The 24127-nt window shown below is 43.5% G+C and overlaps 1 protein-coding gene across 1 annotated transcript in view; it reads right to left on the reverse strand.

Annotated features, from left to right (window-relative positions):
* The window catches only part of LOC141051189 (uncharacterized), a 101744-nt gene that overhangs the window by 66542 nt on the left and 11075 nt on the right, over positions 1-24127 (reverse strand). Inside the window, exons 7-8 of the mRNA XM_073548053.1 lie at positions 16134-17082; positions 3298-3433 (exon numbers count right to left, since the gene is read on the reverse strand). Coding sequence (XP_073404154.1) covers positions 3298-3433; positions 16134-17082 — 1085 coding nt within the window. The remainder of the gene's footprint in view (positions 1-3297; positions 3434-16133; positions 17083-24127) is intronic.

The raw sequence follows: 24127 nt of genomic DNA on the forward strand, positions 1-24127 counted from the left end.
CACTGTGAGGTCTGCCTGTGTGACAGCTCACTAGCGATCATTTAGCGATGCACCAGCGATCCTGACCGAGTCAGATCGCTGGTGCATCGCTAAATGTAAATGGCCCTTTAAGCAGTAAGTATTACATACAGTGCAACAAATGAATTATACTAAAGCTTTAGCAAGCACATTAAAATATGCAGCAAAATGGTAAAGCAGCAGAAGTATGGAGTTGTACCATTTGGATATATTGAAGCAGAAAAAAGAGGCAGCAGAGGTGGGAAGCTGTACCATTCAGGCTGTTTGCTAGCAGTGAATGGAGTAAATACATGCAGGGTGGCTCAGTTGATTACCATTTGGATATATTGCAGCAGAAAAGAGACGTAGCAGAAGTGTGAAGTTATACCATTCAGGCTGCTTGCTAGCAGTGAATGGAGTAAATACATGCAGGGTGGCTCAGTTGATTGCCTGTGTGAAGAGAGAAGAGAGAAGATGAATGTTAATTCCATGCCATGTATAACTGCCGTTTTCCTGATGCTTAGCTTCTGTGATGCTTTGCTTATGGGTCGCTTGCGTGCTGCACCCCACACTGCGTTTGCACCCAACACTGCTCACTGCTCATTTAACTTCTTGGCTAATCAAAAAATTCCCAAATGTCCCTAGAACCCATTTTCAGGGGAGGATCAACCTTTCTTAAAATTTGACAGACATCATAATAAATTTCATCATCTTTAGATGGCCATTTCCAGGTATTTTTTTTCTTGCCACAGAGTTCCATGGTTTTCACTTTCATTGCGTGCAACCTCAGTAACCACTCCACGATACTTTCTGCCATCATACATTACTTCCACCTAGTCATCAACTTTGTATTCAATATCAGGGTACTTGCAGTTATTAGCATTATAATAGACCATGTTTTTAGTGGTTCTAAAGCCAATAAATTTGCCTGCAAAATACCCTATGGCATGAAATTTGGAAATTCCTTCAACAGGCTTTGCATTGCTTACCAAGTGCTTTAAATCCAGAGCCAAAATTCTGTAATCAATCTCAGCGTTGCTTATATCTAGGACCTCTACATTCTTCAGTTTGTTTGCAGCTTTGACAAACTGAGTTGCATTATGGACAATTTCCTTCCTGGTCATGATGGATTCTCGTACACGCCTTTTCACGACAGCTCCTATTCCATCTGCAGGACCTTTGCCATGAGACGTTGCGAGGTAATCCCAAATTATGTTCATTTTATATTTCTCATTAAACCCTTGAATAGCAGCAACAATAAATTTGTTTTTGAATTGAGATGAAGGTCCATCAGACCAAAAATAAACAGTTTTGATTGTTGGAGGCAGATTTTCAAGAAGAATGTCGATGTATGCAATAATTGTGTCCTTTGTGTGAGTTAAGCTATCTGAGCACAGAGCTTTGCACAACTGCTTAGGCTAATTTCACATTAGCGTTTCTTTGCGCAGCGCATCGTGCGTTTTTGCATGTGTTTGCATTTTTATGCGCATTCGTTCTCTAGTGTTTAAAACCAGTGTCTACACATTTTTACGCCAAAAACAGTCTGCGTTCCCATAGACTGTAATGGGTTATTTTGCAGCATTCCGTGCACAAGCATGCGCATGCGTTTTCTTGACGCCATTCGGTGGACCCAAAAATGCAACAGTTTGCATCTGGCGTGCCTAGGCGCACACCTTGAAAAAACGCATGTGCACGAAAACGCATACGAACGCGTGCAAACGCAAGACCATGCACACGCCACGTTAAACATAGGTACGCATGACGCATGCGCATGGACGCGCACGATGCACTGCGCAAAAAACTGTAAAAATCCTGACCTGGGATTGCTGCCAGTGAGCACTCTCAATCTCGTCCTGGTAGAAACATGTAAAGTTCTCTGCAAAGTCAACATTGATAATACAAAGAGCGTTATCAAAACTTTCTGATAAGGCTGACTGTGCACTCTTGAGTGTATGAATCTGCTTGTGCTCTCTTTATGTTAACATGTTCAAGGAACTGAGGGTACATAGATTCAATATGATCGCACAAATTCTGAACAGTCCCTTCGCTGCATGTTTTCATTAGAGTCCCATTAACATCTCTCCATTCTTGCCATGAAACTTCAGCAGGAATCTCACGGACATCTAACTCTGAAGTTAATTTAAACATAAGGTTTCCTTTACATCTTTCACACTTTGAAAACCAACAATTCTCATTTGGTATTTCACAAAGAAAAGAGTCAATAAATTTAAGGCCATAAGGTGGAAACGTTGCATATTTTACGGAAGGCCTCAATAGCAAGCTTAAGATTCTCATGGTATTTGCACAGGCATGCATTGTGTGGAATCTTACTACTTAGGCTAGTTTCACATTAGCGTTTACGGCCGCAGCTAAGCCCCGCCCCCTGCCGCACCTCCGCCGGTAGCTCCGCCTACGGACGCATGATGCTGCATGCGTCCTGTGCCCCCTATCTTTAGCACTGGGGACGCAGGCCGTGCGCAGTATGCGTTTGGCGGCGCATGCGTCCTTTTGACGCTGCGCCGAGCGCACCAAATTGCAACCTGTTGCGTTTTGTGCTGGTCGGCGCAGCGTCATAAGGACGCATGCGCCGCCAAACACATACTGCGCACGGCCTGCATCCCCAGTGCTAAAGATAGGGGACGCAGGACGCATGCAGCGTCATGTGTCTGTAGGCGGAGCACCCGGGCGGAGACGCGGCAGGGGGCGGGGTTTAGCGGCGGCCTTGCGCAGCCCGACGCTGCGGCCGTAAACGCTAATGTGAAACTAGCCTTAGAAACACATGTTGTGGACAAAGAGCACGAAATTTGCTTTTGCCAATTTCAATATCAGGATGTTCTTCAACAAAAACTGCGTATGTTTCCAACAGTGATAGGTACAGATGCCGAGTCTGCACTTTTTTCTTGGAACCATCAGAAGAGCGCACTGTCACAACATCTTTTACACCTGGGGAAGCTCTACTTATATCATCTCTTTCGTAAAGTAATGCGATTGTATCTGCAGTACTGGGCTTCGATGCTGTTGGTCCTACTCTCTTGGATGAAGAACTTGTACTTTCTTTAGGTCCACAAAATGACTCAAAAAGTTTTTTTACTCCACATTTCTTTCTTGGTGTGCTGGTAGGAAGTAACCTCCTCACTTTCGCAGTTGCTTTGCCTAAGGAATTAGCTGATTTGTATGGCACTGGTGTGAATCTGTTTCACACTTTTCTTCAGTTCTCTGCATTTCCTAACCCTTGCACGAACCTTCATCCTTTCTTCTTCTTTATTTTTTTCCTGCTTTTTTTTTCGACATAGCACTAACATCAATCTTTTTCTTCTCTCTGGATTTTTTAACTGCTTCTCTGACTTTTATCTTGTACTGTTCATAGCCTCCTGTTTCTTTCAACTTCTCACGTCGTCTCTTCATCTTTTCAGCTGGCGTTAATGGCATTGTGACTCTAAAAATACAAAGAATGACCTTATAATATCAAGTAAAATGCACATCAAAATTATGATAGTGTTTAATTATTTCAAAAAGCTGACTGTAAGTGTTGTCCAAAAATTGAAAGGCAGGTAGCTTATGTTACAAAGCTGAAGTAACTTACGTTACAAAGCTGATGGTAACTTACATTACAATAAGTTTACTTCATACAGAAACTGTGAAACTTTTAGCTGCAACATGAAACTTAGTGAATAGTTAATACATTATGCAATATAAGAACTCTGCAAGTTACAACTTAATTTATGCTTAGTTCTCAATCCTACAAATTTTTTTTATCTTTTTGGTAACTTACGTTGCTAAGAAAATGTCTACAATGGATATGTGCAAAATTTCTGGTAAACAATAATCTTTCAGAACCAAAGATATTATAGTATTTTGGTTTCCTAACAGTACGTCTTTTATATTTATTGAACTTAAGTTATGCATGTTGCTAGTTAATAGTAATCCACTTACCAATGTAGCCTGTTACTGTATGATTCCAGTAAGAATAGTAGGTGTTCACATGCAACCCTCTGCCATCTTGGAAATATATGGAATTTGAAAGAAACAGTGTTGCCACCTTATGCCAACTTACAAAAAAATAACTATTTCCAAAATATTTGAAAATTTTGAAATTATTCCTTAGCATGAGGTGCTGGCTACAGTGGCAGAATAAAGGATGTCCCTGGTAGCCTTAAGAGATGTTATTTTAATGTTCTTTTATTCTCTTCCATAGGTTTCTTTTTGTGCTGCTCACACATATTTTATTACATGGACATTGCATGACATATATTACCCCTGGTGCATGGCAGGAGTTTGCATTCAGATCCAGGGCTGTGGAGCTGTGGAGTCGTGGAGTCGGTACAAAATGGACCGACTCCAACAATATATAATAAATTGGGTATAGTAGTTCAATGCAGTTTGTGTGGAATATTTTTTTCAGAAGAATTTGGGAAAGTTATGTAATGTCCTATAAATGTCTGTCCTTTTCCTGATCTAAGGTCTAGACTTTTAACTGAGATGAATCTGTGCTGCAGTTTATGTTCATAAGTAGTGACGATCCTCCTCTACAGATAAGGGGAAAAAATAAACACACAGGGAAGGAATGCCAGCATTCATCTCAGAATTTCTGGAGTGAACAAGAAAGCAGGATTAAGGTAAGCACTTCTTAAAGCATATCTAAATTTTCAATAAACTGCATAAATCAATAAATCAATAGTCCAGTAGATGTTGTCTCTGTGTGCTTGATGCTTTAGTTTGTTTTTCCTCTTAGCTCCTGTTTGAAGAAATTAGCTGCTCTGTTATATACACTATACATAAAATATAAGGGGAAAAACTCTATCATCTCAAATTCAGAAATACAGTAACAGGATCGATGAGGACATATATATTTGTGTGTGTGTTCTGGAATATGATTCAGCACAAACATACTCCCTCCCTCCTCCCCTCTTCATAGACTGTGAAGAAATATGATGTGAAGCATTTAGTGAGCTGTACCCTGAGACAAGCCTGACATTGAAAGTTCAACGTAAAGCTATCTAACATATTTTACAAACTTTATACTTATCATCTGCCCTATTGATTTATGCAAAGATTGTTTTATTTCTATCCCAAATTATACAGTGCATGATTCTCTATTCTTGCAAGAATTTCAGTATAACTTATTTTTTTTACAGAACAAAATTATTTTTAGAGCAAATTTACATAATTACAAAATGTCTAAGAAGCATCTTATGAAGTCAGCTGTATTTGAGCATTTCACAGTGACTCAAGATAAAAAAACATTTTGTGTGTCAGTGTATAAGTGACCCAGATGAAAACAAATGCTGTGATGCCAAAATCAGTGCATATTCAGGCAGTGATAAAAATGTTCCTTCAAGAGCTTCCAATCTAAAAAGACATTTACAATGCTGACACCCAGAAGTTTACAAAGCTGTGATTGAAAAAGATCACAGCAGCACCAAGAAACCAGAGCCCAGCACTTCCCACCAGGCAAAGGAGGAGGAAAGTTCAAGTTACAAGATCTGACAAAGTTACTGTAACAATGACAGCAGATGTGTTTAATAGACAGCTAATCTAGCTTTCTGTGAAAGACGGTGTACCATTATCATTACTTGCACGACCAGCTTTTACAGCTCTTAATGGAGCAATGGCCCACAAACTTGGTGTTTCTCTGGAAAGAGAAAGTATTAGAAAATTAGTGATTGAAGAAGCCCTTAAACAAAAGGAAGATCTTAAAATACTCGAGAAACGCTTTTGTTTCTTAAAATGGATGCCTGCACTAGTCACAGAGTGAACTATTTTGCTATCAACCTTCGATATGTTTGTGACAACAAAAAAATTGTTACTAAGACGCAGAAGCCAGTATCTCCAAACCTTAATGGAAAAAGTTTTGCAAGATTATGAACTCACAAAAAATCAGTTTCTTGCTATTGTAACTGATAATGCTTCAAACATGACTACAATTAAACTGATGAATGAGAATAATGAAGGTGAACAGCAGCCATAAGAACATTTCACATTAAGAATGTTGGAGATGGAAGGCCACAGTCCTATTCCCATAATGGAGGAGCAAACAGATATTACTACAGAAGAACAGTAAAATGATTCTTTACAATTAGATGATCTTGTCGAAGCTGCTTCACACCTCTTTCCTATTCATCACATGCACTGTGTTGTGCACAAGCTGCAGCTGGCAATAAGAGATAGTCTGCAAGAGGGACATGCTGGAACTCTGATTAGCAAAGTGAGGAAATTGGCTATTGCCGCCAGAACCCCTAAAATTGATTCCATCTTGCAGTGACATGCTGGAAAAAGGACAATTGTGGTTCAAGCCACTTGGTGGGGCAGCATCTATTTAATGATTGAGTGATTGCTTGAGCTGAAACCCTTCCTTATAGATATGACCAACCCTCAGGTAACACTACATGAAGGTCAATGGACACAGGTGGTTGAATTGAAGGAATTGCTTCATCACCCATTTACAGTGACTAAAAAGTTACAAGCTGAGGATTTAACTCCTGGCATTTTTATAAAGGAGTGGAAGAACTTGTTGTTTTGCCTGTCCCAAAGAGGAGGTTTAATCGCAGATGGCATAGCTGCTTCAATGAAACGGAGAGAGACACTGCTATTAGAAAATAAAATTCTGGCAGCTGTGTATGTGGACCCGAGTCATCAAATATTGCAGGATGATCAACAGCTTACTAAAGGAAAAGAATCTCTGATTGAGGTAGCAGTTAGAATGAGTGGGCTACAGGATGGCCAAGAGCAAGAGGACTCAGGTCCTGCCAGTGCTGCTGCTGCCGTTTCTTCATCCTCATTAGGTGAGGAGTTTGATTTCGAAAAGTTTTTCGACAACATGGAGCAGGCAAAGCGTGGCCACAGGGAAAAAGATTCCACTCCCATAGAAAACAAATTGACCATATTTCAGCAACATTTTTCACTTGTTCTAAAAAAAGTAGAAGGGTTCAATCGTTCATCAAAACTGACTGTGCACGAGGCAATTCTTATACACCCTGAAATTGTTAGAGATGTTGTCCATGTGGGTACTGCTTTGCCACCAACCTAAGTTAGTGTAGAGAGGTTGTTCTCTAGCCTTAACCCCTTTCTGCATTGGACGTACTATCCCGTCCATGTGCCCTGGGCCAGTATGACCATGGATGGGATAGTACAGCATGTGCGCTCAGTCGCGCACACGGGGGGAAACGCAGCTGACCAAGGCTGGGTGTCAAAATGATCGCAGCGTTCCAAAGCCGACAGAGGGACTAACAGCCCCCTCTGCCTTTGGATCAGAGACCCCGCGGCATGACGCAGGGTTCCGATCGCTGCCATCGAGACCCCATGTCGTCATGATGACATCTGGGTCTCCAGACCTGAGAGACTTCTTGTCATGCGCAATGATGACCAGGACGTCTCTCAGGTTAGTGTAATAGAAACTGCAGCGCTGACAGCTTCTATAGCATGCAGATCTGCATGCTATAGAAGCGATCAGCCTGCACAAAATGAGTGTCCCATGGTAGGATAAAGTGTAAAAATAAGAATTAAATAAAGACAATTTTCAAATTGTAAAAATATTTAAAAAAATAAAAAAATCAATATTTATTCCATCAATAAATAAATAAATATTTGAATTAAAAAAAAATTCTAAACAATAAAAGTACACATATTTAGTATCGCCATGTCCGTAACGACCCAACCTATAAAACTGTCCCACTAGTTAACCCCTTTAGTGAACACCATTAAAAAAAGGCAAAAAAAAATTAATCATACTGCCGAACAAAAAGTGGAATAACACGCGATCAAAAAGAATTTTAAGTATTTCCATTTTCCGGTTAGAGTTGGCACTAAAGTTAGGATTACGGTTACGATTGGGGGATTAGGGGTGTGTTAGAGTTAGGATTATGGTTAGGGTTGGGATTAGGGTTAGGGGTGTGTTGGGGTAAGGGTTGGAGTTATAATTGAAGGGTTTCCACTGTTTAGGCACATAAGGGGCTCTCCAAACGCGACATGGCGTCTGATCTCAATTCCAGCCAGTTCTGCGTTGAGAAAGTCAAACGGTGCTCCTTCCCTTCCGAGCTCTGCCATGCACCCAAACAGTGGTTTACCCCCACTTATGGGGTATCAGCATACTCAGGACAAATTGCACAACTTTTGGTGTCCAATTTCTCCTGTTACCCTTAGGAAAATGGAAGCGAAAAGATCATTTTTGAAAAAATGATTTTTTATTTTTATGGCTCTACATTATAAACTTATGTGAAGCACTTGGGGGTTCAAAGTGCTCCCCACACATCTAGATAAGTTCCTTAGGTGGTCTACTTTCCAAAATGGTGTCACTTGTGGGGAGTTTCCACTGTTTAGGTACATCAGGGGTTCTCCAAATGCGACTTGGCGTCCGATCTCAATTCCAGCCAATTTTGCATTGAAAAGTCAAACAGCGCTCCTTCCCTTCCGAGCTCTGCCATGTGCCTAAACAGTAGTTTACCTGCATATATGGGGTATCAGTGTACTAAGGACAAATTGTACAACAACTTTTGGGATCCATTTTATCCTTTTACCCTTGGTATAGTAAAACAAATTGAATCTGAAGTAAATTTTTTGTGAATAAAGTTAAATGTTCATTTTTTTTTTTAAATATTCAAAAATTCCAGTGAAGCACCTGAAGGGTTAATAAATTTCTTGATGTGGTTTTGAGCACCTTGAGGGGTGCAATTTTTAGAATGGTGTCATTTTGGGGTATTTTCTATCATATAGACCCCTCAAAGTGACTTCAAATATGATGTGGTCCTCACGTGTGAGTCATCATCTGGGTATAGCGGTTGCACTGCCACGGATTGCCTCAGCTAGGAGTTTCATCTGCTGCCTGTGCTGCATCTGCTGCTGCTGCCATATCTGTTGCTGCTGGAGATTAGGGTGAACCAGTTGCTTTATCAAATCCTCAATGTTGTTGGCTTTTGCTACTGCAGTCGCTCTCACTCAGGACATGCGGTATCACTGCGTCAATCAGACTGCCACTTGGGATTCGTGCCAGCATTCTCCACCAACTGTAGGGTTTTGTACTCTCTGTGCTGCGGTTTAAGGTAGGCATGGGAAGCGGTTTCATGAAAATTTCCAAGCAGGTTTATTAACATCTTAATCCCAGGAGCTTTTTTTGGTTTTACGTTTTTGTTTTTCACTCCCCTTCTTCCCAGTGTCATAACGTTTTTATTTTTCCATCAATATGGCCATGTGAGGGCTTATATTTTGTAGGATGAGTTGTACTTTTGAACGACACCATTGGTTTTACCATGTCGAGTACTAGAAAATGGGAAAAAAAATTCCAAGTGTAGTGAAACTGCAATCCCACACTGGTTATTTGTTTGGCTTTTTTACTAGGTTCACTAAATAATAAAACTGACCTGCCATTATGATTTTTCAGGTCATTGCGAGTTTATAGACATCAAACATGTCTGAGTTCTTTTTTATCTAAGTGGTGAAAAAAAATTCCAAACTTTGCTTAAAAAAAAAAAAAAAAATGCGCCATTTTCCGATACCCGTAGTGCCTCCATTTTTTTTTAATTTGAATTGGGTGAGGGCTTATTTTTTGCGTGCCGGGCTGATGTTTTTAATGATACAATTTTGGTGCAGATACGATCTTTTGAGCGCCCCTTATTGCATTTTAATGCAATGCCGCGGCGACCAAAAAAAAAACGTAATTTTTTCTCATTAACCATTCAGTGATCAGGTTAATCCTTTTTTTATTGATAGGGAAATTCTGAACGTGATGATACCGAATATGTGTGCTACCTGCCACCATCGCACTCTAACAAGCATCTCTATTCTTCCGACAGGTATGTTCATCCACCCAGCTCTCCTGCTCTCCTGCTGTCTGTCTATGAAGGACACACAGTGCATCACCCAGCTTTGCACATAGACTTGCCTCTGCACCTAGCATTCGCATGGTATGCCTTTCAGCTAACCCCAGCTTACCCCAGTGGTATTTATGACCTTGTTTACTCTGGCTTGATCATATGCATCTGGTCCACTCTTAATGGTGCGACCAAGATGAGCAGAGACCACTCCTCTCTGCTTCACACCTGACTGCACTTAGTTGTACATATATTGCATAGCTCAAGTCTGCATAGACTTCAGTCTGCAGTGATTCCTATAAGTGTGTCCTAGAAGTGTGAAGATAAATTTTAGAATTAAAACCAGAATTGAACCAGAAGGGAACTGAAGGTAACTGTACACAGTCACTGTAAACAATGTTTGTTTGTTTTCACTTTCACCCCAATAATCCTTCACTTTCTGCTAATTCCCCTAATCCCTACTCCTTGTAAGGAACTGTTCATCTCTTCTTCCATCCTCCCCATCCACCTCGCCTCCTCCTCAAAACTGTTCCTTAACATACAATCCTCTGTCTCCAAACACAGACAGCCCCCTCATGCCCTCTCCTGCTCCCACCTGCTAACACTTTCTCTGCTCCTTCTCACTGCTGGTGATATCTCTCCAAATCCTGGTCCTCCTCACCACATTCCCACAGTCATTTCTACCTCCCATCCACGCTCTATCACAACCTTCCGTAACCACTCCAACCTTATACCCATTCACCCAGCCCCCGCATCCCCAGTCCCACTAACAGGAGCTCTGTGGAACGCTCGCTGTCTGCAACAAGCTTTCCTACATCCATGATCTTTTTGTTACTACCAAACTTTCCTTCCTCGCCATCACCGAAACCTGGCTCACCCCTTCTGACACAGCCTCTCCTGCTGCACTTTCATATGGTGGCTTCCACCTTTCTCACACTCCCCGCCCCACCAGCAAACATGGCAGAGGAGTTGGTCTTCTCCTGTCAGATACCTGCTCCTTCACCCCAATCCCACTGCCACCCTCTGTTACCCTCCCTCCCTTTGAGGTGCACTCTGTGCGCATCTACTCCCCCTCCAACCTCCAACTGGCTGTCATCTACTGGCCCCCAGGGCCTGCCACCACCTTCTTTGACCACTTCACCACCTGGCTACTCCATTTCCTTTCCGCGGACATCCCTACTATCATCATGGGCGACTTCAACATCCCCATTGACACTTCCCTCTCAGCTTCCACTAAACTTCTATCTCTCACTTCCTCCTTCGGCCTCACTCAATGGTCTTCTACAGCCACCCACAAAGATGGCCACACACTGGACCTCATCTTCACCCGCCTCTGCTCCCTATCTAACCTCTCTAACTCACCTCTTCCTCTCTCTGACCACAACCTTCTCACATTCTCTTCCCTCTCCACTCCATGTCTACAATCCCCACCCCACAAACTTTCACACCCTCGCAGAAATCTTAAACACCTTGACCTACACTCATTCTCTGAATCCCTCCTCCCTCTCACAGATATAAGTTCCTTACACAATGCGGATGATGCTGCTGCTCTATATAACACCACAATAGCTGTAGCTTTGGAATCTGCTGCCCCACTTACACATACCAAAGCTCGCAAAATCAACAGACAGACCTGGCACACCAGCCTGACCAAAGAACTGAGGCGAGCTTCCAGGGCTGCTGAGCGCAGATGGAAAAGATCCCACTCCAACGAGCACTTCATCGCATTCAAACAGTCTCTCACTACTTTCAAGACCACACTCGCCACAGCTAAACAAACCTACTTCTCATCGCTCATATCCGCCCTGTCTCACAACCCTAAACAGCTATTCAACACCTTCAATTCTCTCCTCCGTCCCCCAGCACCTCCTCGCTCCCCACTCATCTCAGCTGAAGACTTTGCCTCATTTTTCAAGCAGAAGATTGATAACATCAGAGACAGTTTTGGTCAACAACCCCCAGAGCCCCTTCTCCCGTCTTCCCAGCCCTCCACCTCCAAAACCAACTTCTCCACCATTACAGAAGATCGACTCTCCACTCTACTATCAAGATCACATCTCACCACTTGTGCACTTGACCCAATCCCTTCCCACTTCATCCCAAACCTCGCCACAGTCTTCATCCCAACCCTAGCCCATCTCTTCAACCTATCACTAACAACTGGTGTTTTCCCCTCAAGCTTTAAACATGCCTCAATCACACCTATCCTCAAAAAGCCCTCTCTTGACCCATCCTCTGCATCTAGCTATCGCCCTATATCACTTCTCCCCTATGCCTCCAAGCTACAGGAACAACACGTCTACCTTGAACTGTCCTCCCATCTCTCTTCTTGCTCCCTCTTCGACCGCTTACAATCTGGCTTCCGGTCACACCACTCCACCGAAACTGCCCTTACTAAGGTCACCAATGACCTTTTAACCGCCAAGAGAAAGCGACACTACTCTGTCCTCCTCCTCCTGGACCTGTCGGCTGCCTTTGACACAGTGGACCATTCCCTACTATTACAGACCCTCTCATGCCTTGGCATCACAGACTTGGCCTTGTCCTGGATCTCATCATACCTAACAGACCGGACATTCAGCGTCTCCCACTCACACACCACCTCCTCACCTCACCCCCTATCTGTCGGAGTCCCACAAGGTTCAGTCCTAGGACCTCTTCTCCATTTACACCTTTGGCCTGGAACAGCTTATAGAATCTCATGGCTTTCAGTATCATCTCTATGCTGATGACACACAGATCTACATCTCTGGACCAGATATCACCTCCCTGCTAACCAGAATCCCTCAATGTCTGTCCACTATTTCATCCTTCTTCTCTACCAGATTTCTGAAACTTAACATGGACAAAACAGAATTCATCATCTTTCCCCCATCTCACGTGACCACCCCAACGAACCTATCCATTACAGTAAATGGCTGCCCACTCTCCCCAGTCCCACAAGCTCGCTGCCTCGGGGTAATCCTTGATACTGATCTCTCCTTCAAACCACATATCCAAGCCCTTTCCACTTCCTGCCGACTTCAACTCAAAAATATTTCACGAATCCGTTCATTCCTCAACCAAGAATCTGCAAAAACCCTAGTCCATGCCCTCATTATCTCTCGCCTTGACTACTGCAACCTCCTGCTCAGTGGCCTCCCCTCGAACTCTCTCGCACCCCTCCAATCTATTCTAAACTCCGCTGCCCAACTAATACACCTGTCCCCCCGCTATTCCCCAGCTTCTCCCCTCTGTCAATCCCTTCACTGGCTCCCCATTGCCCAGAGACTCCAGTACAAAACCCTAACCATGACATACAAAGCCATCCACAACCTGTCTCCTCCATACATCTGTGACCTTGTCTCCCGGTACTTCCCTGCACGCAACCTCCGATCCTCACAAGATCTCCTTCTCTACTCCCCTCTTATCTCTTCCCACATTCGCATACAAGATTTCTCTCGTGCATCACCCCTACTCTGGAACTCTCTACCACAACATATCAGACTCTCACCTACCATCGCAACCTTCAAAAAGAGCCTGAAGACCCACCTCTTCCGACAAGCCTATAACCTGCAGTAACCACCGATCAACCAAACCGCTGCGTGACCAGCTCTACCCTCGCCTACTGTATCCTCACCCATCCCTTGTAGATTCTGAGCCTTCGCAGGCAGGGTCCTCTCTCCTCCTGTACCAGTTATGACTTGTATTGTTCAACATTATTGTACTTGTTTTTATGTATACCCCTCCCTACATGTAAAGCGCCATGGAATAAATGGCGCTATAATAAATAATAATAATAAATAATAATAATAATAATAATATGTGGCAGTTCAGTACAACCGGTCAAGAAGAAGCGCAAAAAAATGCAAGTGGGGATTTAAAAGGCTTCTTTATTATCCACAACGCGTTTTAACAGAATAATCCGTCTTCCTCAGGTGGCAGTACAGATCACAGGGGGAAGGGGAGGTATTTAAAGGAACAATAGCCAATGGAAAATGGCTGATAGTTAAAAAATCACAGCAACATTATAAAGAAGCCTTTTAAATCCCCACTTCCATTTTTTTGTGCTCCTTCTTGACCGGTTGTACCGAACTGCCATAATTTTCCTCGTTTTGAGGTGCCCTGCTGGAGCTGCACTCCCCCCTAACCCACGCACGGCTGACACTTTTTTGACCGTCCTTAGACTACCCTTGATACTGAATATGTGTATGAATTTATTTTATTTTTGTTGTTTTATTTTGAATGGGGCAAAAGGGGTGATTTGAATTTTTTTTTTTTTTTTTTTAATATTTTTAAACACTTTTTTTTTTTTTACATTTGGCATGCTTCAATAGTCTCCATAGGAGACTAGAAGCTGCCACAACTCGATTGGCTTTGATATGTAGTAGAATTGCTGACTGCCGACCACTGGGTGGCGCTCACAGCAATCCGGAACTGACAACCATAGAGGTCTCCAGGAGACCTCCGGTTGTCATGCCGACACACCGGTGACACGCGATCACTTGACGCGGGTCACCGGTGTGCGGCGATTGCCGGAAGCACTTGTTAACTGCCGCTTTCAGATTGCGTTTCCACCCGTGGGCACATGTCAACTGTTCAAAACAGCTGACATGTCCTGGGAAAGATGTGGGCTTACCGCCTGAGTCCACATCAAAGGGAGGGAGTCAGGCATCGGCATAAATATACGCCCGATATTGCAAAGGTGTTAAGACTGTATATACCGCTCAGGGATCCAAACAAAAGAACAACCTTTTGTGGCAAAAAAAGTGAAAACACAAAGTAAAACGTCCATACAATACTGGGGGTCCACCGTCTCAGGATAGTGTCCAGTTCTTTAGGCCTTAGCACAGACCAATACACAGGAGATCCACACATCTCCAGACTCGGACACTGAATGAGTCACTCGGTCTCCATTTTCTCTGACAAGCCACGCCACTGGGGGGGATATGTGAGCAGTCATTCCCATCCATCTCTTTTGACTGCTCATAAAATTCGGTCCTGGAATAGCCTAATAACTCTCTTAGTACTATATGTACTGGAGAATGCTTTCTGAGCTCACATCCCCGAAACTAGTACCCCCAATGATGCATATCTCCCCTCAAAGACCTGTTCGTCGGGAAATAATCTACGGACTTGATCATTTTACCAGTGTACCTTATTTAGCATTTATTGTTTCACATGTGAATTGCTTTGAAAACACTGTCTTGTGGTTACAACCCATTTACTATTAAATAAATTGCACCTTACTTTATTTTGTGTTCATCTAGCATATACTAGACTCCTTTATAAGGATTTCCCATTATTGTCAACAATTGGTTTCTACTTGTATATGTGGTATTGCATATATTGTCCTTCTATACAGTTTATATTTAATTGCCTTAAAGGCACACTAGACAGTCCACTATATACACAAACATTATACATATACAATGGTCCTATAGGCAAATACAGATGAAATACAAAAGATATAAGCCGATGATACAAAAGTCAGTTACTGGCTTGATGTTCAGCCCTTGGATACTGGCAACCACATGGGATGTGTGGGGTCCACCCATTTCCGATTTCTTCAAACACGCTGCATGGCGTGACCTCCCTTGGCATAGAACAAAGGCCCACATGATCACAAGTGCCCTTAAACCCTTAGTCACTTCCTTCCCCGTCCCCCAGGATGGCCCTAGTTTCCCTCTCACTTTCTCTGGCAGCTCAAACTCCAAAACCTATGATGGATAACTTCTCTATGGAAGGTCATAAGGTGGCTGATTTGGCACCATCAGATCCTGCCGAGTCCCCGTTACACTTGGAGATCAAACACGGCTTTGCTACCTGGCTTCTACTAGCTGTTCTATGTATCTCCACTACCCCTGGGTGGTAGAACGGGTCGAGAACCCGGGGACTATCGGCCCGTTCCCGAGATCTTGAAAATGTAAGTGGTACACAGCAAGAATGTATCCTAAGTCCATAACTCCTTATGAAATGACAGCTCCCGTCTGGCTGGAAGAATCATTACATCAGTTAATTGGCTTTACACTCTCAATAGTGATCCATCCTGCCAGGAATGGCTATCCCAGCTATCTGCTGAAGGCGTGCATTTAGCTCGGCCACCTACAGAGAATGCTTTCCTGTCTCAGCTTCACATTTTGTAAGACTATAATTTTGAACTGTATATGATAGTTGATTTGCAAGAAAGTATAGGCCCCATATTCTTCACAATGGTGAAAAATCTACTATACTTAGCATGGAAAGAGCATCTAAGAAAAAGAATTCCACCATATTATCCTACAAAAAAAAGATTAGATTGTAGAGGAAATTGAAACTTACAACATGAACATATTTATTATTTATTAAAGTCATTTGTTCTGACCCGGAGATTGTGGATTTAAAGAAACTGCCATGAATGGCAGATCACTATGATTGGGCATCAGGAAAAAAGAGGAAGAAATACTGGGTATCTTTTTGGGATGTGGTTTCTCCCCTGTGTGAGTTCTCTGATGGACAACTACATGTGATTTCTGATTAAAACATTTCCCACATTCTAAACATGAATATGGCTTCTCCCCTGTGTGAGTTCTCTGGTGTCTAAAAAGACGTGATTTCACTGGAAAACATTTCCCGCATTCTGAACATGAAAAAAGTTTCTCCCCTGTGTGAGTTCTCTGGTGTAAAACAAGACTTGATTTCTCTGCAAAACATTTCCCACATTCTGAACATGAAAAAGGCTTTCCCCCTATGTGAGTTCTTTGGTGTAAAACAAGACTTGATTTCTCTGCAAAACATTTCCCACAAACGGAGCATGAAAATGGTTTCACCCCTGTGTGAGTTCTCTGGTGGCCAACTAAATGTGATTTCTGATTAAAACATTTCCCACATTCTGAACATGAATATGGCTTCTCTCCTGTGTGAACTCTCTCATGTCTTACAAGTTTTGCTTTTTGGTTAAAATATTTCCCACACTGTGAACAAGAAAATCTTATCTCATTTGTGTGAATATTTTTATAAGTAACAAAAGACATTTTGAGGGAAAAATTATTTCTATTTTCTGCATTTAATAATAGCTTCTTTGCTCTAAAAGCAGTTTGATTTGTATTGCCTCTTTTGTAACTTTTATTTTTCTTAATATTTCGTGATGAATTAGAAGTTTTGACCAGTTCAAAAGGATCAGATGATAGCTCTTTGCTGTGAAAGGATAAAGGAGCATCTGGAGCAATTGCATACATTTCAGTTATGTCTTGTGTGTTCTCAAGGTCTTCTGATTTAAAAATTTCAGATGTCCCTTGTCCTTGTGATCTCCAGGTACAGTCATCTGTCAAGAATAAAGATTATTATTTTTTAATAAAATATCCATTAAAAATATATTTGTATAACATTTCTAAAATATACATAGAAATTGCAAGTTATGTAGTACAGTTGAGCAAGAACTGAAAGGCTCAGATGCTCGTTACTCGAATCGAGCAATTCATAATGTTCAGATGCTAGTTTCGAGTAATGAATATAAAAAGGAGTCTGGGTTCACATTGCATTAGGGGGTATGCGCTGACGGGATCCGTTACATAGCGGCACTAACGTTATGTAACGGATGCGATAACGCACCCATTGCCCACAATGACAGTAGTGCATCCTAACGCATGCCAAAATTGGCATGTGTTAGCGATGATGTGTTACTTCATGACGCACCCTCGAACGCGGACTGCAGCGTTTTTGGGTGCGTCGGGACTAGTGCACAGCGAACGGACACGTTCGCTGAGCATAGACTGTATGGGCTAAAGCATGGTAGCGTATGGTAACTAGCTGCTACCATGCGTTAACGCATACAGTTGGCGCTAGGGCACAAAAGATGTCAAATATGACATCAGCGCTAGCGCATCCGTTTAACGGATCCGTGAAATGGATGCTCTAATGCAATGTGAACCTAGCGTAACACAGGCTGATCACCTCCATGCCACGCCACATTGATGCAGTAATTGACGCAAAAAGAGCCCCGTCCAAGTATTGAGTGCATTTACTGAACATTCATTTCAGTAGGCCAACATTTTAGATTTTAAAGTTTTCATTGGGTTTTCATTGACTGTAAGCCATAATCATCAACATTAAAGGGGTTGTCCGGGCTTTTCACATAATCTCAGTGCATATTTGGGCTGCAGAATGCTGACAATAAGTAATTTACCTTCTGTGGCCAGTTTGCAGGGTTTGCTAGATATCAACTCTTGCTTGTAAGAAAAACGTCCAGGGGGGGTGTGTTCTGGCACTGAAATGAGAACTGGTTGTTTCCTCCTACTCTACTAAAAACATGCCCTCTATAGCAACAACCCCACCCTCCATAGCTACAGGCCCTCCCCGACCACATGAACAAGCCTATCCCTCCACACACAGTAACAAATCCTCCCCCTCTAGCAACCTCATTGCAGAAAGCCGGACCACCCAGCTGCTCCTCCCCCAGACACACGCTGAACAGTGATCTATGGAAAGTGAAACTAGTGAGGAGGAAACGACCAGTTCTCATGTCAATGCCAGAACACCCCCCCCCTGGACGTTTTTTTTTTTTTTTTTAAATTCGTTTATTAAACCATAAGCAGTTATATCACACAAACATTTAGTACAAGATATTAAGTTTGATACAAAACATATATATGCTCAAATAACATGAATAGATGAGACATGATGTGTGTCAATTGTGTGTAAATAAAGCAAACATAATATCAAGTAAATCACCGTGGTGTTGTGTTATTATATCAGCAATAAAACCTGCCTAGCTTCTAAACCCTACCTGCATCTACCAAAACAAACTATTCCGCAGCCTACTTCTATACAGTGAGTAGTTTACTGTGCGACATCTCCGCTCTGCAAGGTGAGGTGAGAGGAGTTCCACCTCTCCCAAATCTTTGTGAATTTACCCGGGCATCCTCTATTTTGGTACAGTGTACGTTCATATGGAATAATCGAGTTTACTAAAGTGATCCAGGACCCAAGAGAAGGAGGTGAGCTCCCCATCCATCGCAACGCCACTATCTTCCGTGCCATGAACAGTGTCTCCCGTAGAAAAATCCCAACATAATGGCCCCATGCCTCCTCATCCCACACTCCAAACAGACAGATCAGTGGTTCAAGGGGGAACAAGGGTCTGTACCAGGGATGTTAATAATGATGTCACCTCCCTCCAGTATTGCACAACAGGACATCACCAGATCATATGAATAAAGTCTGCATCCATTGAATGACATCTCAAACATTCCTATGATGGGTATCGGCCCATCTTAAAGAGTCGTATTGGAGTCAAATATGATACAATTGTATATTATTAATCTATCATCCTGTTGTTGGCAGACGGAGACACCCAGATTGGTGACTCCAGGATTTCTTCCCCCTGTGTATCTGGGATGAGCCTCTCCCATTTCTTCTTAACAGACTCCAAAGCACATTCTGTCCCCACTGACAACAGATATGTATATAGAGAGGAGATGAGACCCTGAGGGCCCTGTGATTTGAGAATCCCTATCAGAGGTAAAGACGAGATGGCATTATCTATACCCATACATCTCATGTGTGATTGAAGAGCTGATCTTAGCTGTAAATAACGGAAAAACTGGGATCTCGGGACACTGCGATTAACTTGTAATTACTCAAAGGATACCAATGTTCCATGATCGTACAGATCACCTATCGTAAAGACACTATACTGAGCCCAGAACTCGGCGGATGGATGTTCACGTAGAACCGGGAGGTAGTCATTATTCCATAGGTGCATTTCAGCAATAATATCCCAAAATCTGACCGCCCCCTTAATCTGTCTCCATACCGATCGTGCCAAACGAAGTAGAGGTAGCAGTTTCAAGACATTTATTTTCTTCATTTTTAAAAAACCCAGTGGGCAACTAATCTGTGCAGCATGAAGTAGATGACTCTCAGAATTCGGGAGATGACCTCCAGGCATCCATGTACTTATGGCCTTGGCCTGTCCAGCTAGATAATATAAAAAGAAATCGGGTAACGCTGCCCCTCCTCCCCCCTTGGCCTCTGTAGAGTGGTTAGTTTAAGTTTAGGCCTGGCTTTCCCCCAAATAAAGGATGTGGTTTGGGAGTTCAGATTAGCAAAAAAGGATTTGGCCACCACCACCACAGTATGTTGTAGAAAGTAGCTAAGCTTAGGGAGTAATATCATTTTTATTAAATTAATACGTCCGGCTACAGACAGTGGAAGTTTACCCCAAATCGCAAATTTACCTTTGACCATTTCCAGCAATGGTTGTATATTGAGTTGCAGATCAAATTTGCTACCCTGAGAGATATGGACACCCAGATATTTAAAATTGGTTACAATGGGCAGTAAGGAGAGAGTCTCAAGTCGTGGCATTGGAGCATGGGAAAGAGGCATCAAAGCAGACTTCTCCCAGTTTATATATAGGCCAGAATATTTACTGAATTTATTTATGGTAGTGATCACTCTTGTCAGGGTCTCCTCCGCTTTGTCCATAAATATCACCATATAGGCTTATGGTATCTGTTTGACCCGCTATTTCTATACCAGCAATATCTTATACGAATTGCCAGCAAGAGCAAAAAGAGCCGGGGAAAGGGGACACCCTTGACGAATTCTCCTATGCAATGAAAATGATTCAGATATGGAGTTATTGACGATGACCCGGGCCTTGGGCTTCATGTATAGAACATTGACCCATTTTTTAAATCTATCACCAAATCCATATCTCTGCAAACATGCATGGAGAAACGGCCATTCAAGCGAGTCAAAGGCCTTGGCCGCATCCAGCGACACCAATGCCCATTCATTATCTGATACCAGAGAACTATATTGGACCACTGACTGGACACGTCTGATATTTATTGAGGTACTCTTACCCAGCATAAAACCCGTCTGATCAGGGTGTACAAGATATAATATAACCGAGTTCACTCTTTTGGCCAGAATTTTTGTAAGAATTTTATAGTCCACATTTACTAGTGATATAGGCCTGTAAGATCCACAATCTAAAGGGTCCTTCCCTTCCTTTTTTAGAACTATTATATTGGCCTCATAAAAGGACTCCGGCATGCATCCCCCCTCCCAAATCTCACGGAACACTGTCAACAAAAGGGGCGCCAGTATATCCTGGTATTTCCTATACAATTCCACAGGAAATCCATCCGGCCCAGGGGCCTTCCCGGAGGCCATGTCTTTTATGGCATCCTCCACCTCCTCCAAAGTAAATTCAGCATCCATAAAGGCCTGTTGGGAAGGACTTAGCGTAGGAAACTCTATATCTGACAGATAATTTAGACACTCTGGGCCGTCCATATCAGTCTTAGAATTGTACAATGAACCATAATAAATCAGAAAAGCACCCTAGTATCTCCTCAGTTGAGGAAACCAAAGTACCATCCGAATCACGGATCTGTAGAATTGTATTAGTTGTGTTATGCTGTCGTACCAAGTAAGCCAGAGATCTATTCGCCTGATTCCCCATTTCAAAATAAGACTGCCGGGCAAAAAATAATTTACGTTTCGTCTTGGTGTCAGTGTATTGAGCATATAACCTTTGAGCAGTCAGCCACTCTACCCTATTACTGTTAGTTTGATCTGATATATAGGCTGCCTCCGAGTCTTTCAGACGTCGCTCCATCTCGCCATCCTCCTCCGACGTCACCCGTTTAATGTGAGAAATCGTGGAGGATAGACAACCCCGCAAATAGGCTTTAAGAGCATCCCAAAATACATTAATATTTCGGGGTTCGGAGTGGGACGAGACGAAGCAACGTAACTGATCTATCGTTCTATCAGGGGGTGTTATCAACTTCAGCCAAAAAGGGTTCAGCTTCCATGTTATCCTTTTAGTCAATGGCCCATATTTAAGCTTGAGAATAACTGGACTATGGTCCGAGATCCCCCTGCTTTCATGTTTAATATCATCCACCCACGCCGCCAGACTGCTGGACCCAAAAATGTAATCTATGCGAGACAAAGAGCGTTTAGTCGAGGAATGGCAAGTATACTCCTTGGTCTCTGGATGGCGCACTCTCCATAGATCCAGCCACCCACTACCCGCCATGAATTGTGGCAGTTGGGATGTGCTCGGGGGGGGGGGGACCCCATCCTGTATTCCATCACCCAGTCTCAATTTGTCAAGATGGCCATTCATGACCAGATTAACATCTCCCATACAGATGACATGTGCGTCTGGGTAATTTAAAGCGAAGCTTAATGCCTTCTGGATAATTGATATATTGGTCGGAGGTAGATTATAGATACAAAGAATGACATATTTCTGAGAGTTAATCAGTGCATAAACAAACACAAATCGCCCCTCGGGGTCCTTCCGGGCCTCCCACCTAACATCTTTATGAATTAACAGTGGGACTCCCCTTGAGTAGCTAGTGTGAAAAGCATGTATAAACCATTGCACCCACGGTTTCTGTACCCACCGAACCGTATCTCTGGTCAGGTGCGTCTCTACCAAAGCCACAATGTGAGGACGGTAGTGTCTAATTTGTGAGAACACCTTAATTTTCTTTCGGAGGGTTTTTATGCCTCTTACATTCCAGGTCATACAAATCAGCTCAGAACCCATACCCCTCCATCTGGATATGATGCATAATGGTGCCCGAACCAAGTGCAGAGATCCCACACAGATAACAGAATTTGGCGTCGGCTGCGGCCTCCATCTAAACAACTATAAAAAAATTAAAACTTTTGAAAAAGAGAAAGCAAAACAAAAACCTAATAATATAGGCGTTCAGTCTTACGCCCCAATTAAAAGAGAAACCGGGGGATACCATCACTGAGTACAGCGTCCGGTATAGCTGGTATCTGGGAACTCGCCGAGAGAGCTCCAATTAGACCATTAATTAAGAGGATCTGAAGTAACAGCCGCCACATTAGGATTCTTTCGTAGGGGACCCCCTATGGGATCGCTGCCACTCAGTCGCCTCCGTCGGATCTGTAAAAAATACGGAGGAACCTTCATGAACAACCCGGAGCCAGGCTGGATATATCATCGAATACACAATGTTCCTGTCTCTGAGTCGCTTCTTGACCTCGATGAACTGCGCCCGCTGCTTCTGCAGCTCCATGGAGAAATCCGGAAAGATGGAAACGACAGCATTGTTGAATAGGACTTTTCAGGCGTGCAAGACGCAGAATAGTATCTCTGTCCTTGCAACTGAGCAGGCGTGCTAGAAATGGTCGAGGCGAGGCCCCCGGAGGCAGCGGTCGTGTAGGGACCCTGTGAGCTCTTTCAACAGCGAACGTTGAGGAGAATTCGTCTCCCAGGAAGGTCTTAAGCCAATCCTCCAAAAACTGCTCAGGATGATGACCTTCCAAACGCTCAGGTAGTCCAACAATACGGATAGTGTTCCGACGCATTCTGTTTTCTAAATCATCCGCCTTCTGCTTCCAAGCATTGATGGAGCCCACCACCTTCGTTAATTTAGTCTCCATAGGTGTAATGGTATCTTCTACCTTGGACACCCTTGTCTCCACCTCCGTGATGCGTCCCTTCATGGCCTGCATATCCTGACGGAGTCTCCGTGTAAACATCCTCAATTTTCTCCGTCAGGGATGTCCTGGTCAATGAGATAGCCTGCATCAACTGCTCAGATGCTTGTTTAAGGGTCAATTCCTCCTGTTCTGTCTCCTCTTCACCCCCAGGATGACGATTTTTGCGCTGAACTTGAGATGACGTGCTCTTATTATGCCGCGCACATTCAGCGGGGTCCGGTCTAGCAAACTCCTTCAATTTCTCCGCCGCCGCTCCCGATCCTTTTAGTCGGCTCATGATTGTCTGCAGTGCGGTCTGATGAAACAACAGAGGCGTGTGGTCCGGGTATTACCCACTACAGATGGGAATCACAGTCGGGCTGGCAACAGTTAATTGCAGTTCAGGCTACAGAGGGATGCCTGATATTTTATAAGGACGGCAGCCAGGGACAATTCAGGTCTTTATGGCCCGGGGAGAGAGGGGGGCCCCACAGAGGCAGGTGCAGTGAGGGAGGGTGCACAGGGCCTCCCTTACTAATAACGCCAGCCGGCACAGTGAGTGGATAGTGGGAGAGGGGGTTATCACGCGGGGCCCACTTTTTCAGGGCTCTCACCGCGCACTCCCTCAGGCTATTAGTTGGTTTTCTTCACTGCCCGGCAGCAGTGCAGCAATGGAGGCCGGCGCTGCAGCTCTCAGCAGCTGAGCTGCGCGCGCCCAAGATGGCCGCCTTCTCGTGGGGAACCAGCCGCCCGTCTCTATCTCCCCTGCCGCCCGCTCCCAGAAGCCATCTCCAGACCTGCCACAGAAGTCCCAAGAGGGTCCCGGTGTCCAAAGGGGTCCGGCCAGCTGAAAGTGAGTTGCCAGGAAGGGGTCCAGGGACCAG

This window comes from Dendrobates tinctorius, unplaced genomic scaffold, assembly GCF_039654945.1.
Source record: "Dendrobates tinctorius isolate UK_male_01 unplaced genomic scaffold, ASM3965494v1 ptg000155l, whole genome shotgun sequence".
In the NCBI taxonomy this organism is placed as follows: Eukaryota; Metazoa; Chordata; class Amphibia; order Anura; family Dendrobatidae; genus Dendrobates; species Dendrobates tinctorius.